This window comes from Silurus aristotelis (assembly GCF_946808225.1).
Source record: "Silurus aristotelis genome assembly, chromosome: 9".
NCBI classification, from domain to species: domain Eukaryota; kingdom Metazoa; phylum Chordata; class Actinopteri; order Siluriformes; family Siluridae; genus Silurus; species Silurus aristotelis.
In genome coordinates this window covers 16,616,893-16,636,684 of record NC_139582.1, presented here as the reverse complement: position 1 = coordinate 16,636,684, position 19,792 = coordinate 16,616,893, and the positions used below count along the sequence as shown (strand labels likewise).

At 40.3% G+C, this 19,792-nt stretch overlaps 1 protein-coding gene across 6 annotated transcripts in view; it reads right to left on the bottom strand.

Annotated features, from left to right (window-relative positions):
• The window catches only part of foxn3 (forkhead box N3), a 91,571-nt gene that overhangs the window by 34,719 nt on the left and 37,060 nt on the right, over positions 1 to 19,792 (bottom strand). For all 6 annotated transcript variants that reach the window (XR_014535200.1, XR_014535201.1, XM_083551084.1 and 3 more), the window contains exon 3: positions 9,095 to 9,231. Coding sequence is in view for 4 of the 6 variants with exons in the window: in XM_083551084.1 (XP_083407210.1) it covers positions 9,095 to 9,231 (137 nt within the window). In the remaining 2 variants the exon portion in view is untranslated. The remainder of the gene's footprint in view (positions 1 to 9,094; positions 9,232 to 19,792) is intronic.

Genomic DNA, 19,792 nt, shown 5'->3' with positions numbered 1-19,792 from the left:
TATGGTTGGAGAGACAGAATTTAAGTGTCCTGCACAAAGGCCCTTTGGAAGGAATTGAACCTGAGAGCCTCCTTAACATCATAACATCACTGCCTGATCTTACCAATCCCTATAGCCACACCTCAAAATCTCGTTCTTCATTGCTGAGTGTCGCAACATGGTGGTCCTGTCCGTCGCCATGGAAACAGACTCCTCCTCCTCCCCCCGCCTAGGTTTTTATAGGAAAGGATTATTTTCGCGCAACTTGACAAAGAGATTTGGCATCAATATTTTACAGAACCCGTGAGCAGAACAATAAGGGTATTTGAAAAGAAAAAAAAAAAGGAAAGAATTGGAGAAAAAAAAAAGAGAGCGAGATCTCGTGAAACGGGAAGCCATTAGTGTCAGGTCATTTTCTTTCGGTTGGTCTGATTTCACTGACCCACAAAATAGAATTACGTGAAATGGTGATGCTTTGAGGGACATTAGAAGAGTGTAAAAGCCTCCACCACAACCGTTCAAAGTGTTCAGGGATGGACAGATTATTCCATCATTATAGCAAAACTAAACTAAAACAAAAAGAAAACAATTTTTTTTTTTATAAATCATTCAAATGTAAAGTTTTTTTAAATGATAAGAGACTTGCAAAAATGTTTTCTCTTGATTTTGCTTAATTTAAAAACATTATATTGTTGCAGGATTTGCAGACATTTCAATTAGATTTATATTTAAAATAGTTTTTGCATATAATTTGTAAAATATAAAAAATGTGCACTTATATAATATAATATAATATAATATAATATAATATAATATAATATAATATAATATAATATAATATAATATATAATGTATAATAAAATCACAATAATCCTTCTAATGAGCACAAATGTAACGCAGATTTATTTATGGATATTTATTTGATCAATTTATATAATGCAAAGCGGTAAAAAAATAAACACAACCTGAAGGAGGAGAACATTTTAATTGTATAATTATATAAGTGCAATAAACTGCTCTGTCGGTTACTGCTGACTCAGAATTCAGCCTTGTGTGACTCCGATTGCCAATTTTGCGGCTTGAAAATGTTATAATATAAATGACAATGATAACTTGTTAAAGAAACTTAAAATATAATTTTCTCGGACGAGAAAACACCCATAAACATTAATCATCCTGATGTGCAACAAATCAGGAAAGTCACGACGACCTACTCGACCATGCACTAATAGCAGACAGAAAGAGAGTCAGATAAAGAGTCAGACATGGAGTCAGATAAAGAGTCAAACAGGGAGTCAGACAGAGAGTCAGATAAAGAGTCAAACAGGGAGTCAGACAGAGAGTCAGATAGGGAGTCAGATAAAGAGTCAGACAGATAGATAGAGTCAAACCAAAAGCCAGATAAAAAGTTAAATAAAGAGTCAGACAAAAAGTCAGATAAAAAGTCAGACAGAGAATCAGATAAAGAATCAGATTGAGAGTCAGATAAAGAGTCAAATAGAGAGTCAGATTAAGAGTCAGAAAGAGAGTCACATAAAGAATCAGACTGAGAGAAAGAAAGACTTTCAGATAAAGAATCAAATAACGAGTCAGACTAAAATTAATAGTCATTTAAAGAGTCAGCATCAGACAGACAGTCAGATAAAGAGTGAGATAGAATCAAACAGACAGGATAAAACTCCCTGAGATGGAGGAAGAAACCTTGAGTATATATATATATATATATATATATATATATATATATATATATATATATATATATATATATATATATATATATATATATATATATATATACACACCCCCCCCCCCCTTACTTTGTAGCTTGAATGGATGGAGGTCAGAATTTAGGTAATTCCCTGTTCTGACTTCCTGCTTCTGAGATAAGTCTGTATTGAACGCTCCTTTCTCCACTCTTGCTCTCTCTCCATATCTCATTCCCAGCTGAAGCAGCCGGAGCAGATAACGCTCCTCTCGGCATCGGCTCTGCTCTGTTCTCCTTCTTAATCTTCTTAGAGTATATTAGTTAATTGAGAATTAGAGCAAACAGAGGAAGCAAAGCAGCTTGGCTTTGAGTGTGTTTGTCTACACGCTGCATTTAAACACCTCGTCTCAGTCTCCTTTCGCTTCCTGACTCGAGAAATCTATGTGGGCCCTTCAACACGTCGCTGCGGTTTCCCCCGTCGCTCGCGTGCCGCACCTCGGATCTGACCTGGAGCTTCCTGATCATTTACTCGGGAAAAATGAAGTCTCTCTGTTTCTTTACGGATACTTTAATTACACTTCGTCAGAACGTCAGGTTTCTGATTTCTCTCTCTTTACTCTCTCTTTTTTATTTTTTCACTAAGAGTGATTAAAACGAACCTCGGCTTAAGACGAACAACCTCATTAGCATACCGGTCGCCTAGCAACTAAAACATCTTCAACTTTTGCATTCCGCGACTTGCCGCTTCTTGTCCTGGCGTCATTAGTGCTTTATTATTTATTAAGTACAATTAGTGTACGTGTATAGCGCGTTTTTCCATTTGGAAAGCATTCTCTCCAGAAAGAATTCTTTCTCACACACACACACACACACACACACACACACACACACACACACACACACACACACACACACACACACACACACAGCTCAAAGTTCTAGCCGCTGTTTGTACTCTAAGAGCTCCACATATGCTTTGTATCAGGTTACATCTACGGAATGCGTTGCCATGGACACCGCATGCCTCATGACAGATGACGCGCCATTTCTTTTTGTTCTTCTTCTCTGTTTTTTTTAATCAGCTGCAAGCAAAAAAAACATTTAAACAGCCTTTTATTGCTCTTGCACTCTCTCCATGCAAGAAACATCATAAAAGTGAATAGGCTCTGCAATTATTTGGTGCTTGTTTTTTTTTTTTCCGGCAGTAAAATTTTTACACATTTAGAGGAGAGAACAATGAAAGGGCCAGTAATTTAATTTGCATCTGGGCTCTCGGATATAACAGCGCTATTGTTTTTAGGGATACGAGACGCAATCGAATGGCGGTTTCGTAACGTCCTGCGCCATCTGAGTCCGCTCGGGGCCCGAACGAAATAACTTGAAAGTAAATAAATGTTAAAAATGAGAGCCACGCCTTTATAAGAGGACTGATTTTTTATTTATTTTATTTTTTTTTTAAAGGTTATGGACTCCAGAGGAGCGTGCATTTTTTCTGCGCTGGGTTTCTGTTTTTCATCTGAACCACATGTGCCACTGGCAGGAGTCTCACTGGGTTCTGGGTCGACGCCCCAACTATTTATAACTCTCGCCGTTCTGTGCATCGAGTCTGTTTAACGCGAAAACTCTGAAGCAGACTTCATACTCGAGCAGCACCAAGAAATTCATTTCCAAACAAAAAACAGCTCTTACTTCATTCCATAATCTGGTCCCAAATCCCACTGCCTGCTCTCTTTCTCTCTCTGTCTTTATGCTTGCAATCACAATCCTCTTTAACTAATCTTCAGTCTAATTGGGTAATACTCCACACACTCTTTTTTTTTTAATTCTCTCCCCTCCTTCTTCACCTCTTCTCACTTTTGTCCTGAGCTGGAGTAGCTTTCTCTTACGCTCACAATGGAGCCGCTCTGGAGGCCTATGGCGCACAAGTAGTGCAAGGAATTTTTAAGACCAGACTCTTGAGGGAGGAAATTACCAAACTCGAGAACTCATCCAGCGCTGGGTGCTTCAACCTCCAATTTCTACCTGATAGTGAAAAAATAAAGGCAGGAGGGGATAAAAAAAAAAAAAGAAACGGGTCCAACAATATTTCCTTTCCATTACTTAATCATCAACACTGGTCTTTGGTTTTGAAGGTTGTGAGTTCAAATCCCAGCCAGACCAACCTGTCACTCCTGGGCTTCTGAGCAAAGCCCTTAACCTCAAAGCTGCTCAGTAGTTGAGATAAAATGTAAGTCGCTTAAGACATCAGTAGTTGCACTGGTTTTAGATCTAAGTTATAACACTCCAAAAGTTTTTTATTTCTAGCACACTGTTTACCAGCAATGTTTGCAGAAACACTCCAGACTTGGCTCGGCTAGCTAGTGATCTATGACATGAAGACTTTGTTGGCACTGATGAGAGATGAGAGAACTGGACCGACTGAAGGACTAAAGCGCCGCTGCATCGCCATCTTTAAATGGAGTGAGCATGCCAGAAAACAAACAAAATAAATACAGTTAAAAAGTCAATCTGTAAGTCATTTAGGGTATTTTTTTTCTTTGAGAACATTAAGGAACACCTAAAAGAAAGCAGCTTGCGTATCGTGGAGGAATCAGCTTCGTAAAACCAGCTGGAGTATTTTCCATGTGCTGGCTGTTGACAAACTTCCAAAAGAACAAAAAAGCCCCAAAGAACAATAAATCTACAGAGACACGCTTCTACTTGCTCGCATTCAGAGCTCACCAGCGCCCACAAAAGAGCCGTTACACTTCTCCTCTGGCTCACTCTAATACGCCCCATAGAACGAATGATATCACACAGGCAATGGGTTTATCAGAGGAAACAACCGATCCACAGTTTCATTCTGTCAATGCTAAACACAGAAATCCCTATTGATTCCACAGCTATGAAACTAAATATATATAAAAAAGCTGCTCTTTTCAGCATTTGCAGCGGCGTGAAATGTGATCGGGGCTGAGCGATCGGGCTGCACATGCCGAAGTGCTGAGGTAGGAACTGTGTCCTTGACTAGGAAAATAATGGAGGAAATAAAGCAGAGAAGAAAAGAAAAGAAATGAGGAGAGTATAGAATGGAAAAAGAAGAAAGAGGAGTAAGGATTTGGAAAGAGAGAATAGGATGAGTGAATGGAAAAAGAAATGAAGAGACGAGACGAGACGAGCAGAGGAAAGAAAAAAGAAGGAAGAAGAGAGAAATAAATTGGAAAACATCTTTAAAGGTAAGAATCTGAAAAGAAAAAAAAGAGAGGAGAAAAGAAGAGAAGTAATGAGATGAGAAAAGACAAGAAGAGAAGAGACAAGAAGAGAATTAATGAGAAGAGAAGAGAAGATTTAGATGAGAAGAGGAGCAGAGAGGAGAAGAGAAGAAATTAGTTAAGAAGAGAAGAGAAGAGAAGAGAAGAGAAGAGAAGAGAAGAGAAGAGAAGAGAAAGAAGAGAAGAGAAAGAAGAGAAGAGAAGAGAAGAGAAGAGAAGAGAAGAGAAGAGAAGAGAAGAGAAGAGAAGAGAAGAGAAGAGAAGAGAAGAGATTGTTTGCTTTACGACCTATGTGGAGCTTTAACACACACACACACACACACACACACACACACACACACACACACACACACGGTCACGGGGGTTTACTTGGTTACTTGGTTTATTTCTTTGAGTGTTTCTTGCCAGAGGACAGAGGGGACAGTTATGTGAAACACACATCTCTGCATCACTGCTTTTCTTCTCGTTTTTTTTTTTTTTCCAATCCACAAACTTCCATTTAAAATGAATCTCCTCCAGCTACTGGACCTCCGGTTGTCATCTCGGATAATTCACGCGTGTGTGCGTCTTCGTACAGATGGACAAAGGCAGGTACAGAAGAAAAAAAAACTCCTAAAATAGGCTGGAAGCCGTGTGCCGTTGCCATGGAGAGTCGCGTGTTGCCAGGGCGATGGCGTATTTCTCTCCCGCGCTAATGGCCTGTCCTTTTGCCAGGCAACAAATAGCTTTGTGATGCAACTGCACCTGTCTCCGCCACGACGTGTTACCATGGAGGCGTGCCTGTTGCTGTGGCGACCATCACGCTCATAACCATGCAAGGGCAAACGTGTGCAGGAGGACTCAGAGGGCCAGATGTTTTACCTGCTCTCTCTCTCTCTCTCTCTCTCTCTCTCTCTCTCTCTCTCTCTCTCTCTCTCTCTTTAATACTGGATGGTTAGTGTGTTAAGGAATGTGGATCTGCCTGAGCCTGTCTTACACGTCCTCCTTTAATCAATCTCTCTCTCTCTCTCTCTCTCTCTCTCTCTCTCTCTCTCTCTCTCTCTCTCTCTCTCTCTCTCTCTCTCTCTCTCTCTCTCTCTCTCTCTCTCTCTCTCTCTCTCTCTCTCTCTCTCTCTCTCTCTCTCTCTTTCTGAGGAGTTGGAGCAGTACGCAGTACCCAGGCTGCCACAATGGCTGCCTGCCCAAATCCAAGCAATGGCTGAAACAGCCGGCTTTTCTAATTGCATTTACTCTCATTTTCTCACCCAAAAACCCGTAGTGACGTCGGCCAGGAACAGCCAAAGCACAACCAAAAGAATTCAACATCAGAGAAGATAATCATCAGCAAACTGGGTCTTTTATTCTGTTTTTTTTTTCTTTCAGTAAATAACTGTTCAGTATCTGTTCTTCTTAAGTATATGTTCTGTACACTAGCAGTACCACATCTGTATGAGGTCAGTACCAGTTTAGAGCCAGCTTAGTATCTGTTTAATATTGGATCAGTATCAGGTCAGTATCTGTTTAATATTGGATCAGTATCAGGTCAGTACTGGATGAGTATCAGGTCAGTATCTGTTTAATATTGGATCAGTATCAGGTCAGTATCTGTTTAATATTGGATCAGTATCAGGTCAGTACTGGATGAGTATCAGGTCAGTATCTGTTTAATATTGGATCAGTATCAGGTCAGTACTGGATCAGTATCAGGTCAGTATATGTTTAATATCGGATCAGTATCAGGTCAGTACTGGATCAGTATCAGGTCAGTATATGTTTAATATCGGATCAGTATCAGGTCAGTACTGGATCAGTATCAGGTCAGTACCGGATCAATAACAGGTCAGTATCTGTATAATATTGGATCAGTATAAAGTCAGTACCAGGTCAGTTTCAGGTCAGTATCTGTTTATTATTGGATCAGTATTAGGTCAGTACCGGATCAGTATCAGGTCAGTATATGTTTAATATTGAATCAGTAACAAGTCAGTACTGGATCAGTATCAGGTCAGTATCTGTATCATTTTGGATCAGTATTAAGTCAGTACCAGGTCAGTTTCAGGTCAGTATCTGTTTATTATTGGATCAGTATCAGGTCAGTACTGGATCAGTATCAGGTCAGTATATGTTGAATATCGGATCAGTATCAGGTCAGTACCGGATCAGTGTCAGGTCAGTCTCTGTATAATATTGGATCATTACTGGATATTATAATGTACAGGAAAACAGCATGAGTGCATTATAATGTGTACAATATTTTTTCAGTAAATGAATCAGTTATAATAACCGAAGGTCAGTTAAAAGCTGAAGGATGCAGTACAGAGTGTGTGTGTGTGTGTGTGTGTGTGTGTGTGTGTGTGTGTGTGTGTGTGTGTGTGTGTGTGTGTGTGTGTGTGTGTGTGAGTGTGTGTGACTCAGCTGATTTGCGTGAAAAGCTATAAAAAGCTTCATTCTGCTTCCTGTGAGCCGCAGTGGCCAGATAAACACTTTATTACACGCTGTTACATGCCGATCTGCCATCTGGCCTGAGAGCAGGAGAGGAAGCCGAGACCCTGTGTGTCCTCTACATACGGGCGAACGTGCGCTCGCACACACATAAACACACACACACACACAAATCATATGATCACACTAGACACGCCTGATCACAAAGACAAGTGCAATTGAAATAAAGGACTGAATAACAAAACCACTTACAGTGTGCTGCTCTTATTTCAAATCAAAACCTAAATATATATAGAGTGGCTTCTAATTCTGGAGTGTTAACAACTTCTCAGTGATGCTCACACACACACACACACACACAAATGTGCTGACAACCTCTCTAGGGCTTATTATAGTGGGAATCTGTAATGAACATTTATGAGATAAGACTTGAAGGTCGTGTCAGCGTCGTGTTATCTTCAGGAATCTACCTGATGTGAAAAAAAAGCTTATGACACAGCGCTATGTGCTTTCCAGTAGTTGACCCCATTCAGTACTGGTTTGTCGAACGGTGGGGAGTTTTGCGTTAAAGTTGCAGCATTTTGCATCCAGCAGAACTTTTTATAACGACGAATATTAAAAAAGCAGAAGAAAGTAAAATGTTTCAAGAATTTATTGCTATTTGTACAAGAAACCGTCTGTTTTACTATTAAATCAAATTCTTAGATTTGTGTCAATTTAGTATCAGATCAATATGTGTTTAAAATTGGATCAGTATCAGGTCAGTACCGAATCAGGCCAGGTCAGGCCAGGTCAGCGTCTGTTCAGTTTAAGGTCAATATCAGTTAAATAGCAGATTAGTATCTGTTCAATATTGGATCAATATCAGGTCAGTACCAGATCAATGTCAGGACCGTTTTAGTATCAGTTTAGTACCAGATCAATATGAGTTTAATATTGGATCAGTGTCAGGTCAGTACCGGATCAATGTCAGATCAGCATCAGTTCAGGACCAGATTAGTATCAGTTAAGTATTGAATCAGTATCAGGTCAGTATTCGATCAGTATCAGGATAGTATTGGATCAGTATCAGGTCAGTACCAGTGTCTGAGTTTAAAGTTTAAATTCCACAGTAAAAGATCTCTGTACATGTACTGGGATAAGTAATGTTAAGTAAAGTGAGGGATCAGTGCAGGATCTCTGCACAAAAAGAAAAAAAAAGACACAAACCTTGAGCTTATTGTTGAAGGGGGCGTGGCTTCAGAATTAGAAGCTCAGAAACGCTGCCCTAAAGCCTGCAAAAGTGACGTTTCGCCGACACGCCATTTCGAACGCTGCGCATGTGATGTGACTTGTATGACGTGATGGTATCGGTGTTCTAATGCTAGTGCTCTCCAACACGTTTTCGAATGTATTGATAATTACGGGAATAAATCGAGCGACGTTGGACCGAGCGAATCGTTCCATCTCACACACTTGAGCGGTTAAAAGCAAGCAGACGTGTTCGCTCGATCTAAATGAAATGAAGCGGTTTAAAACCACGACGCCGAGCTCGTCTGTCTGAGATCCGCCCGGCCTTTCTACGCCTGCACACGCTGGCGCTAACGGAACCTGTTAGCAACCTGAGAGAGTATGAGAACGAGAGAGAGAGAGAGAGAGAGAGAGAGAGAGAGAGAGAGAGAGAGAGAGAGAGAGAGAGGAAAAATCGAGAGGGGAGAGAGGTGTGAGGATCAATATCTCTAGCAAGGCACTTGCTTACCTTTGATATGCCTGAGGAGAGGTGGGAGGCGTGGTGAACACTTGGGAGTAGGGATGATAAGGCGTCTTCTTCAGCGCCTGGATGAGATTGTGTCTGTATTCCGGGTCTATGCACCACAGGGAACCCTTCCCGATACTCTGCACAGAGGAAGACAGAACAGTTCAAACGCTATCCGTCAGTACACACTTACCACTACAGGCACGACTTGTAAAGAGACTAAAGACTTGTCAGGAGCCGAGGAGAATATTTGGTCAAGATTTCTGGGTTTTTATTCTCTCCATATATCCCGCCGTATCTAAAGCACTTATAGTCTGTAACGTTCATTTTTCTTCACATAGTCATCTTCCAGGCTAAAATACCATTAGCTAAGAAGAGTGAAACTAGCTTGGCTTGATTGTTGACTCAGGCCACGTCCACATTAATACGTTTTTGTGCGAAAATGCATATTTTTGGTTTTCATATTTATATTGACCTTCACCCTGAAAAGGTTTTTAGTCAGCGAAAGTGGATAAATTTGAAAACGCCATTTTCCCATCGCTGTGGACTGTGAAAACAGAAACTTTCGTAAACGGTGGCGTGTTTTTATTTTTTTGTCACGTGACCAACTCAGCCACTTTATCAACTTTTTAATAGCCGGAAAGTAAACAAACAAATGTCAGGTCGGAAATGACGCAGGGCGACACGTCTTACATTTTGCTAATTAGCATTACAGGAACGTTAACGTTTTTCAGACGTTTTTTTTTTTGTGGAGGAACAACTTTTGGGAAATGTTTGATAAAAAAAGATAAAAAAAATAAAGAAATTTATCCAGATTAGTGTAGACGGAGCCTCAAATTTATCAGACTTAGAACAGATCCAGTATGTATACATAATAAAGGCACAATGCTAGCTTGGCGTAATTGATCAAGTTCATTACGGCGTCCTTGGAAAAGCAATCGTTCGTGACCACATTTGTAAATGAAGTGACCTCATGTGGGGTCGCGACCTATAGATCTGGACCAACACCGTGTAAACAACGTGGCTAATTCTGCCAGACTCGGGTTTTATCAGCTTCCAAAAAGTTTTGTATTGTGCTTCTGTTCTGCACGGATTTTTTTTTTATTTTGCTGTATTCAGCTATTAACCAAACATGTCTGTGACTATCTCACTACACTTCCATCAGTGATCCATCAGATTAATTGGACAGAGTGCTGATTCCCTAAATTAAGTTCATTACGGCTTCCTGGGAAAAAAGACCTTTTGTGACCCCATTTGTAAAACGAGCGACCTAGACAGCGTGAGGTCACGACCTCTAGGTTGTGAACCCTGGAGTAAAGTGATTGTAGATCAGATATTTGTGTAACAGAGATTAACCTGCAATCATCAGCCAATCAGAAGCAAGATCTTACTTACAGTAACAGGAAGTACCGCGTTCATGAACGAGATTGTCAGTGTAAAATTGTCTTCGCGTAAGGTCTAAGCTCTCTTGAATCAGTCTTTCAAAAATATAACATCCAAAGATAACAGGGCAGTATAATCACATTAAAGGACAAGGGTTCAGAAATTTTTTTGGATGTCTTCTCAGTTTGACATTAGTTTTTTTGCTGTGCTTCAGTTCAGCTTGTTACTCTCTCTGATATAAATATTGCAGTTAATCTGGTAAACTTTTATAAACTGTATATTTAAGTGAGCTTCAATACAACTGTGACTTTGTGCAAATGTTTATTTATAAAAGTGATCGTGAGAATATCAAACACAGATCCAACTATTACTTTTCCAATAATAAAACTTGGCCAAATACCAACACTGAATACTGTTTTCTCTAAAAAAACAATATGCTTTTTTAAGCGTTTCACAGCTAAATTCTTTCACGAACAAATCAAATGCTACGCAAATATAATAAACACTATATACTGTAGGCTTACACAGGACCAAATTAATACTAAGAATACTAAAAAAACATATACCTTATATGTAATTTGATTCAGAAAACGGATTTCTTTTCCAAATCGGATTCCTGTCTTTGACATTTGTTACTGGATCTGATATCCAATGAATCAGAACCACTGTTATCAGTTTGATAATAATACCGGATAAACACCACATGTAGCAGTGAAAACACATGTTCAGTCTGAGTAGCAACTACTGTTATTATAATGAACAATGCAGAATGAACTTGATCTCTTCACTCTTCAGACAGACAAATAGACACGTAGCCGACAGACAGACAGACAGGCAGGCAGACAGACAGGCAGGCAGCTCTCTGATCCGCTATGTGATGCAGATTGACAGCACAGAATCAGAGTAATGTTAAACTGTGAACAACTCTGTTCCCAAAATAGTTACGATTTTGCTCTAGAAAAAAGTACAAGACGATTCGACTTCCCATACACCTTCACAAAAAAAAGAAAAGAAAAGAGAAAAGGATTTCTGTGTCACTGGCCCAATTCTCTGCTCCATTAAAAAAAAATTTAATGGCAAACAATATAAAATGCAATAACCAAACATCAACTCATCACACAAAACCCAACCTGCAAAACAGACGGAACTGTGTGTGTGTGTGTGTGTGTGTGTGTGTGTGTGTGTGTGTGTGTGTGTGTGTGTGTGTGTGTGTGCGCGCGCGCGACCTGTTTAACACACTCGGCGCTTTCTAAAAGCAGCCGGAGTTGATGCACTTGAGAGACAATTTCATTTTGCAGATCTGATCTGAGGAGAAGAAAAAGGCTGGAAAGGGCTGCACTGATGACGACCCTGTGAGGACGAGGCTCTGAAATCTGATGCACTTTATCGATTATAGATGGGCTGATTGGAGGAAATGATGGGTTTGGTTTTGTGACCATAGTAAGGGGACAAGTGACTGGTTAATAATAACGAAAAGTTCACGTGAAAACGTACTATAATCTGGGTTTGATGTGCTATTAGAAATTCCCAAGGCAAAAAAAAATTGTGTTTAATATAATATAAAGTGTAAGATAGAAGTGTTTAAGGCTACCGAAGGGGAAAAAAATCCCCTCTATGATAAGCTTAGACAGCACTTGATATTACATCTATGTGGAAAAAAAAAAACCTTTTAGCCAAAGAGACCCATTTCCTTCCGAAGTGTTGTAAAAAGCGTGTATTTTTAGGTCACACTCACACTGTCTACCTAATTAAGCTGTCAACTTCCCATCAGCCTGTTTTAAACCATATCTGGGCTTAATGCAAGAGCACATGACACCATGAAATTCAATCCTGAAACATGTTATATGGAAAAACTGGTGGAGGTAAAAAAGATGGATCAAAATGCAAGGGAATGGAATCAGGTAAATATTTTCAATAATGAGACCAAGGAACAAAAAAGAAGAGCTGATAGTGATCTAAAGTTCGAAAAAGTGAAAAGGGGGATTTATTTGTTTCTTAGGTAAAGTCAAAGCATGGCGTATTGGCACATGCATCTTTATCTCTGCTGCTTTGGGTGAAAACGTAAGGATTAAACAAAGACAATCAATTCTAATTAGCGACGGATCATAAATCGGGGGGTTGAAAAAAAAAAAGCGAGACGATTTCTTTTTTCATTGTTTCATTAATTGTTGAATGTCATTGTATTCATTCAATAAGACGTCAAAAATGTGTCTGTCGTGGGTGAAGGCTGTGTGTTTAGAAAGTCATTAAAAAAAAAAAGGAAAAAAAAACCCTGAAGCAAGGACACGGCTGTCCCAGGAGCGAACGATATTACAGACATCCGGCGAGTCGGATTATTCATATTCGCCTCCCACTGAAGACTCTGCGCTGGTCTAAATTTCCAAATGTTCAGTAATCAGGAAAAATCAATAGGTTTTTAGAGCACTTTCCCTCTTATTTATTTTCATCTCCTGACAGCTGCTGTGTGGGTCTGAAGGCCAGCTCAATGGCACGAGTCAATAGAGTCTCCAATCAGAGAGGGAGGGGAAAAAAAAAAAGAGAGGGAGAAAGAAATACATGGATTACACTGGTTTCCAAGGCAACAGGCGATGGAGGAGTGTGTAAAGGCTGTTTGATAGTCTTGGCAGAAGAATCATTTATTCTGGAGCTCTGAAGAAGCCGGACTTCGTTCCCCCCAAAATTACGTTGGGTTTTTCGGCAGATTTTTTTTTTTACTATAAAATGTGAATATTCGCAGTTCAGTAGCGATTGTTTGGTGTGTTCAGCTATTAGGGTTGAGAAAAGCGCGATGTGACAATGCTATCATGCTACACTGTGCCGCCCTCTGCGATCCATCAGATCAATTGGACGGCGCACTGATTCCCTAAATTAAGTACATTACAGCTTCCTTGGAAAAGCAATCTATAAGCATGCGGTCGAGTCGCCCGACCACGGCGGGATAAATCAAGCAGTCTGAAATAACACCGCGACGCTCTCCTCTGAAACCCTCAGGCCATCAAGCGCTAATGACTAACCAGCGAACTCGCCTGGCTTCATCTGGAATCATAGCACAGGATGAAAAAAATAACACTCAGGGTAAAAGGTGACCTTGTACACGGATCGGCAAGGTCGTCTGGTCCAAACGTATCCCTGTGCTTGAGTCAGGAGATACCGGGGGGTCCGTGATAACAGATTGAGTCTGTTTATAGTGTTGCATCAATCCTATTTTTGTCTTGTTCAGAGCGACTACATACTAGTCCTCAAAATAACCTAATTCTGCTCACGTGACACGAAAAGTAAACATGTAGCAAAAATTTTAAGAATCTAGCTATGCTAGTTTATCAAGCCAGTCGGTAACGAGATTGAAATCTTTTTCCTACCTGTAATTCAGTAATCGATGTTCTTCAATCCAGCATTATTGATGAACGTTGAATGTTACTGTACCTTCACTTCACTGCATTTCACTCAGCTACATTTAGTGAAATCACTCAATCCTTTTTATTTACGAGGATAAAAACGTAACTGGTGAAACACGCAGTGAGTCACCAATCAGGATCGAGCGCACGCTCTGTTTTACACGTGTTTTGATCGGCGCTTGGTGCATCTACTGATCACCAACATACAGTTCAGCATCAGTTCAACATCAAGCAGAACATTTAGAGAGAAATCAATGATGAAGAAACTCCAGACTCGAACTCACCACAACACACGTGACCTCGTTTACACGTTTTTTTTGAAGAAGGTTTTGGGCTCATGATCATTTTAATAGAAATCAATCAGTCATTAATATCATTCTATTAATAGATCAGTGTGCTGAGAGTCACATTTGAGTCTTTTCACATAAACTGTTTAAGTAAAGAATCTTGTAATAAAAATGAACGTAGGGACATTAGAGTTATAATAAATCATAGCACTTTGGATACTTAAGTACATTTAAAGACAAATATTTCGGGAGTTATATTTGACTGCACTGATTCATCTGCATGGTTTGAGAACTTGGTCCACCGCTGCTCTTCCCTCAGGATCACTATACTCAACAATGCTGGAGTTTCGAGTTGAAACACTGAGACGAGAAGCTCTGAATGAATGGATGGAATGAAAGGCTGAGCTCTGAATGACGGAGCGCAGGTGTGAGCTCATCAGGCCTGATGATTCGGACGAGTTCGTCAGTGTGGGTTGAAAAAGAGGTTGGAAGCGCACCGTCTGTCCTTTTCAATCCGGGATTTGTTTAATCGGAGCGTAAAAAATATTGACTGCGAAAAAGAAACAAGAATGAAAGGGTGATATTTAATTACCTGTGGAACGTAATCCTAATTAAAGAGGATTCCCTTTCAATGCAGGGACATGAAAGCGAGCGATGGCATGATAAACGGAGACAAGGCCTGTGCCGGAAGGACAGAGTATGAGTCAGTCAGAGTGGGTAAATGTGTGTGTGTGTGTGTGTGTGTGTGTGTGTGTGTGTGTGTGTGTGTGTGTGTGTGTGTGTGTGTGTGTGTGTGCATGCCTGTATCACAGGGCAGCCAGATCGAGTCCCACTGAGTTGCAGTCCCTCTAAATCACACACTCGCAAGCCTCCATGGTCTCGCTTGGCGTACATGAATCATGTTTGTTCTGACACATTCGCTGCATGCTGCGATTATACCAAAGCAATATGGCCTCCCCCACGAGCTCAGCATACGGCCCAGAGCCACCCTGAGCCGCTTCCTCGACCGGGTTTCTGACTCGAGTCTGTCAGACGCAGGTTCCCTAACTCGCCCAGGAGCTCATGTTTTTTGGTCTATACTTTAGTTTCAAACTGACAGACAAAAATATCATGGAGGACGTGCAGGGTAGTCTAAATGACCTCACCATTGCATAACTCTCTGGGTTATTTCAGCATGTGTGTGTGTGTGTGTGTGTGTGTGTGTGTGTGTGTGTGTGTGTGTGTGTGAGAGAGAGTTGGTGTTTGAGTGTGTGTGGGTGAAGCACTAATAATGCTGAGTACAGGGTCTGTAAAATGACACACCGGTGCTGGTTCTGCTGAGCTAATGTGCTCCGAATCCCCATGACAAAAAGATAAAAATAAAACAGACGATTCAAGTGCAGAGGCAGCGAGCCCTGGTCACTTCCTCACCAAGAATAAACGTGTGTGTGTGTGTGTGTGTGTGTGTGTGTGTGTGTGTGTGTGTGAGAGAGACGAGTAAAATAAAAGTACATTAAAAATTACAGGTCTTGTTATGGACTTAAATATTAAGAATTTTTGTAGTTTTCTATATAAATGAAGCATTTTGGACTACACCAATCCAGATATGTTGAAAAATGCCGTTTCCACCTATAATCTTACCATCCACACACAATCAACACAATCAAAATTAATTATCGTTTCCAAAAAACGGCGAAAAACCGAAAAAAAAACGCAGTTTTCCGCTTTGTCCGCTTTGGAGAGTGTTTTTAAAATGCTAAGTTTTTTTTATTTACTAAAAACCCAGGAACACAAAACAAAGAGAAAAAGTAAAACAGCTCTTGGAATTGTTTTGCCAATGATGAATAAATCATTTGGACATGGTTGAAAGTCCGGATCGCTTTTTACTACTGTATAACTGACCGTTTATTCCACTCACAAAAGCAAACAAGTATCAGAAGGTACAGTAGTAGTGAACAGAATAACTCGGGTCTGGTCGTGATTTATATCGCTGTAACAAAACAAAATAAAACTCGAATAAATAAATAAATAAATAATCACAGACTTCCCTGCTGTGCCTCAAGGAGCTTTAAACCGTGAGCGAAAAAAATGATTATTTCTGTGGCTTTATTTTTTACAGTGTATGAAATCTGCCATTCTGAGCTCGTTACAGGATTATCCGATCATTCATTTCAGATTTCTGTGTAAACGTCTGGACTTTAAACTGAGACCTGACTGATTCTCATACACACACACACACACACACACACACACACACACACACACACACACACACACACACACACACAGCTGTGTATTCCGAACCGATCACTTTGTCACATGGTGGCCCGTTATGTCACTGGCATGAGGAGAGTCAACTCTGTCTCGCTGCTATTAGCTATCATTTTCTCTTCATCTCTTTTCTGACTGAACCGCACTGTCTGCAGGACCGCTCCCTGATTGGCTGTCAGCTCTGGACTGTGTACTGGAATAAACCAGCGATTTAAAGCGTGTTTTGTGATGTAGGACATTAAGAGATGCTTACGATTGGGACTTTCTGACGGATCCGAGATTCATTATTAATAACCAGGACTGCTGTTATTATCACTAATTAAAGAACAACGTCCTTTTCCAATGTCCTATTTTTACCTCTCTCAAAACCTGCAGCTTCTCACATCATAAAGACCTCCTGTCCCTGTCTGAAAACATCTCCATGACAGGGAAGACTATTTCCATTAATGCTAAATAATCACCTACTAAACTTTAACCTTTCAATAATTCACACAAGTATTTTATATTAAATTATTTCTGTAGAAAAAAGTAAAGAAAGAAAGAAAGAAAGAAAGAAAGAAAGAAAGAAAGAAAGAAAGAAAGAAAGAAAGAAAGAAGGAGAATTGAGGATGCGAAGACTGAGCAGTGAAATAGGAAGTGGAGAGAAGCTGCTGACACACAGCTCGAGAGGAGGAAGAGGAGGAGAAAGAGGAAGAGGAGGAGAATGAAGAGAACGCAGAGACGCTGTATTGATCAGGTCAGACTGCTGTGTCGGCACATTCACTGACCCACAGTAACCCAATGGAACAGCCCAAAAAAGGAGAGAGGGAGTTTACTTTCTTCCCCCCGCCCACTTTTTAACATCTGTTTGTGCTCATCAACAGCTGGATAACCAACATGCTAGTGAGCAGCTGGGCTTGATCCCAAATCACCACAGTGCTGTATATACAATATAAAAAAAAAAAGGGGGGGGGGTGAAAAAGAGAGCTGGCACAATGAAAAAATAGATTTAAAAGAAACAGACAGACAGAAAAAAAGGGGGGGGGGGGAATCATTCATTTGTCTTCAATAAGCACTTTATCCTGGATGGAGGTAAATCTTTAGATAGATAGATAGATAGATAGATAGATAGATAGATAGATAGATAGATAGATAGATAGATAGATAGATAGATAGATAGATAGATAGATAGATAGATAGATAGATAGATAGATAGATAGATAGATAGATAGATAGATAGATAGATAGAGGGGATACACACAGAGAAGGGAAAAGTTTCATTCACAGGACACACACACACACACACACATGCACACACACACACACACACACACACACACACACACTCCTGCATAGTAGGAGAAAGAGAGAGAGAGAGAAAGAGAGAGGAAGAGAGAGAGACAGAGACAGAAAAAGAGAGAGAATCCGGGAGACCTTTTTACTCCATTATGTTAAACACACCTCTGTGAATAATTAAGAGGAAGTGAAGCGAGCGATGTAGCGGACAAGCAGCAAGTCATCGGTGTGGGTGAAGCGACGAGCTCGTGATTTAGCGTCAACACCACCGCCAAGCATTTACCTGCGCTCTCATGTAACCTCTGTTACCCTGGCAACCGGAACAACATGCGAAACCATACATTACACAGACAAGTTGTCAGAGGCCGTGGCATTAATACACCCCCTCTCTTTCATGCATGCACACACACACACACACACACACACACACACACACACACACACACACACACACACACACACACACACACACACACACACACACACACACACACACCAGTCCTACAAACACACACAGAGTTCCCTGCAGGTGAGTGTGTCTTCGTAAGGATCTGATCTGCCTGTAAAAAGTTCCGAACTCTGGTTCAGGTTCACACTGTGTGTTCGTGGGAACGTGTGAAGGCGACCAGCACAACGACACGTCCACCGTATCGTGAGCCGTCCAGATGAAAAGGTGACGGTCAGAGAAATAGTGGTGTTCACCCTAGAGTGTTGAAGATAAAAAAAAAAGGTGGCGTGTTTCTCAATCCCGTCTCATCTCAGAGGAAACTAATTAGACGTCGTTCCTCGACAAACCCTGGAGACCTGCACCACCGCCGAATGTTTACTTATTTACTCTTTTATTTTGCTTCTTTAATTTGCCTCTCGCTGCTTCAATATGAAGCGTGTTGCAGGAATACATAACACATCCACTGCGCGTGCAGAAACGAAACTCATTTCGTCTGGTGTGTTAATTATGTATGCCAATGAGGCCATGCAAATAAAAGCCAAAGTTGAAATTAATAAGCATGTAGATAAAAACCTCACCATGTATTTAAATATCGCGTCGTTTCATCACGCGATTAATTTTATTGTGACGAAGAAACGAAGCAGCGGCGATACTGACCCGGAACACACCGGAAGCCCGAAGCATGAAGAAAGGAAGGAAGGAAGGAAGGAAGGAAGGAAGGAAGGAAGGAAGGAAGGAAGGAAGGAAGGAAGGAAGGAAGGAAGGAAGGAAGAAAGAAAGAAAGAAAGAAAGAAAGAAAGAAAGACGGACAGATGGAAAGAAGGAAAGAAGGACAGACAGACAGACAGACAGACAGACAGACAGACAGACAGACAGACAAAAAGAAAGGGAAAAAGAAAGGGAAAAGAAAGAAAGAAAGAAAGAAAGAAAGAAAGAAAGAAAGAAAGAAAGAAAGAAAGAAAGAAAGAAAGAAAGAAAGAAGGACAGACAGACAGACAGACAGACAGACAGACAGAAAAAAAAGAAAGGGGAAAGAAAGAAAGAAAGAAAGAAAGAAAGAAAGAAAGAAAGAAAGAAAGAAAGAAAGAAAGAAAGAAAGAAAGAAAGAAAGAAAGAAAGAAAGAAATGATGTTATAAACACCTCAGTGAGGTGACGCTTCCTGTGTAAAAAGCAGCTCTTGATTCTCTTAATGAAGAACTGAATCCATAGTTGCAGAAATTTTGGTAGAAGTTTTTGATAATTTGTGTAAAGAAAAAGAGAAAAGACTTGGAGGGGGTGGGTTTTTTTTTTTTTTTTTTTTGGGGGGGGGGGGGGGTGGCGCTACGGAAACGAGTGTGGAGTTTTTGTGAATGATGTGTCTGAAGTGGTTTATATCTAATCAGTCAAAATGCAGGTACGAATATCAGCTCAGAGACACAAACACCAGCAGACCCGTGATCGTCCACACACATAAACACCAGCATGATTGAAGAAAGTGTTTTTCTTTAACAAAAAATATATCAAATAAAAGTGTGTGTACCAAACAGACTGTAAAAATGTAGTCATATCTCGAAAAATCTATAAATCTCATAAAAAATTATAATAAAACACAGATCCTAAAAAGATCAGAAAAAAAAATATTTGGATATTTAAATACTTTAGATAGGAAAAGAGAAAGATGTT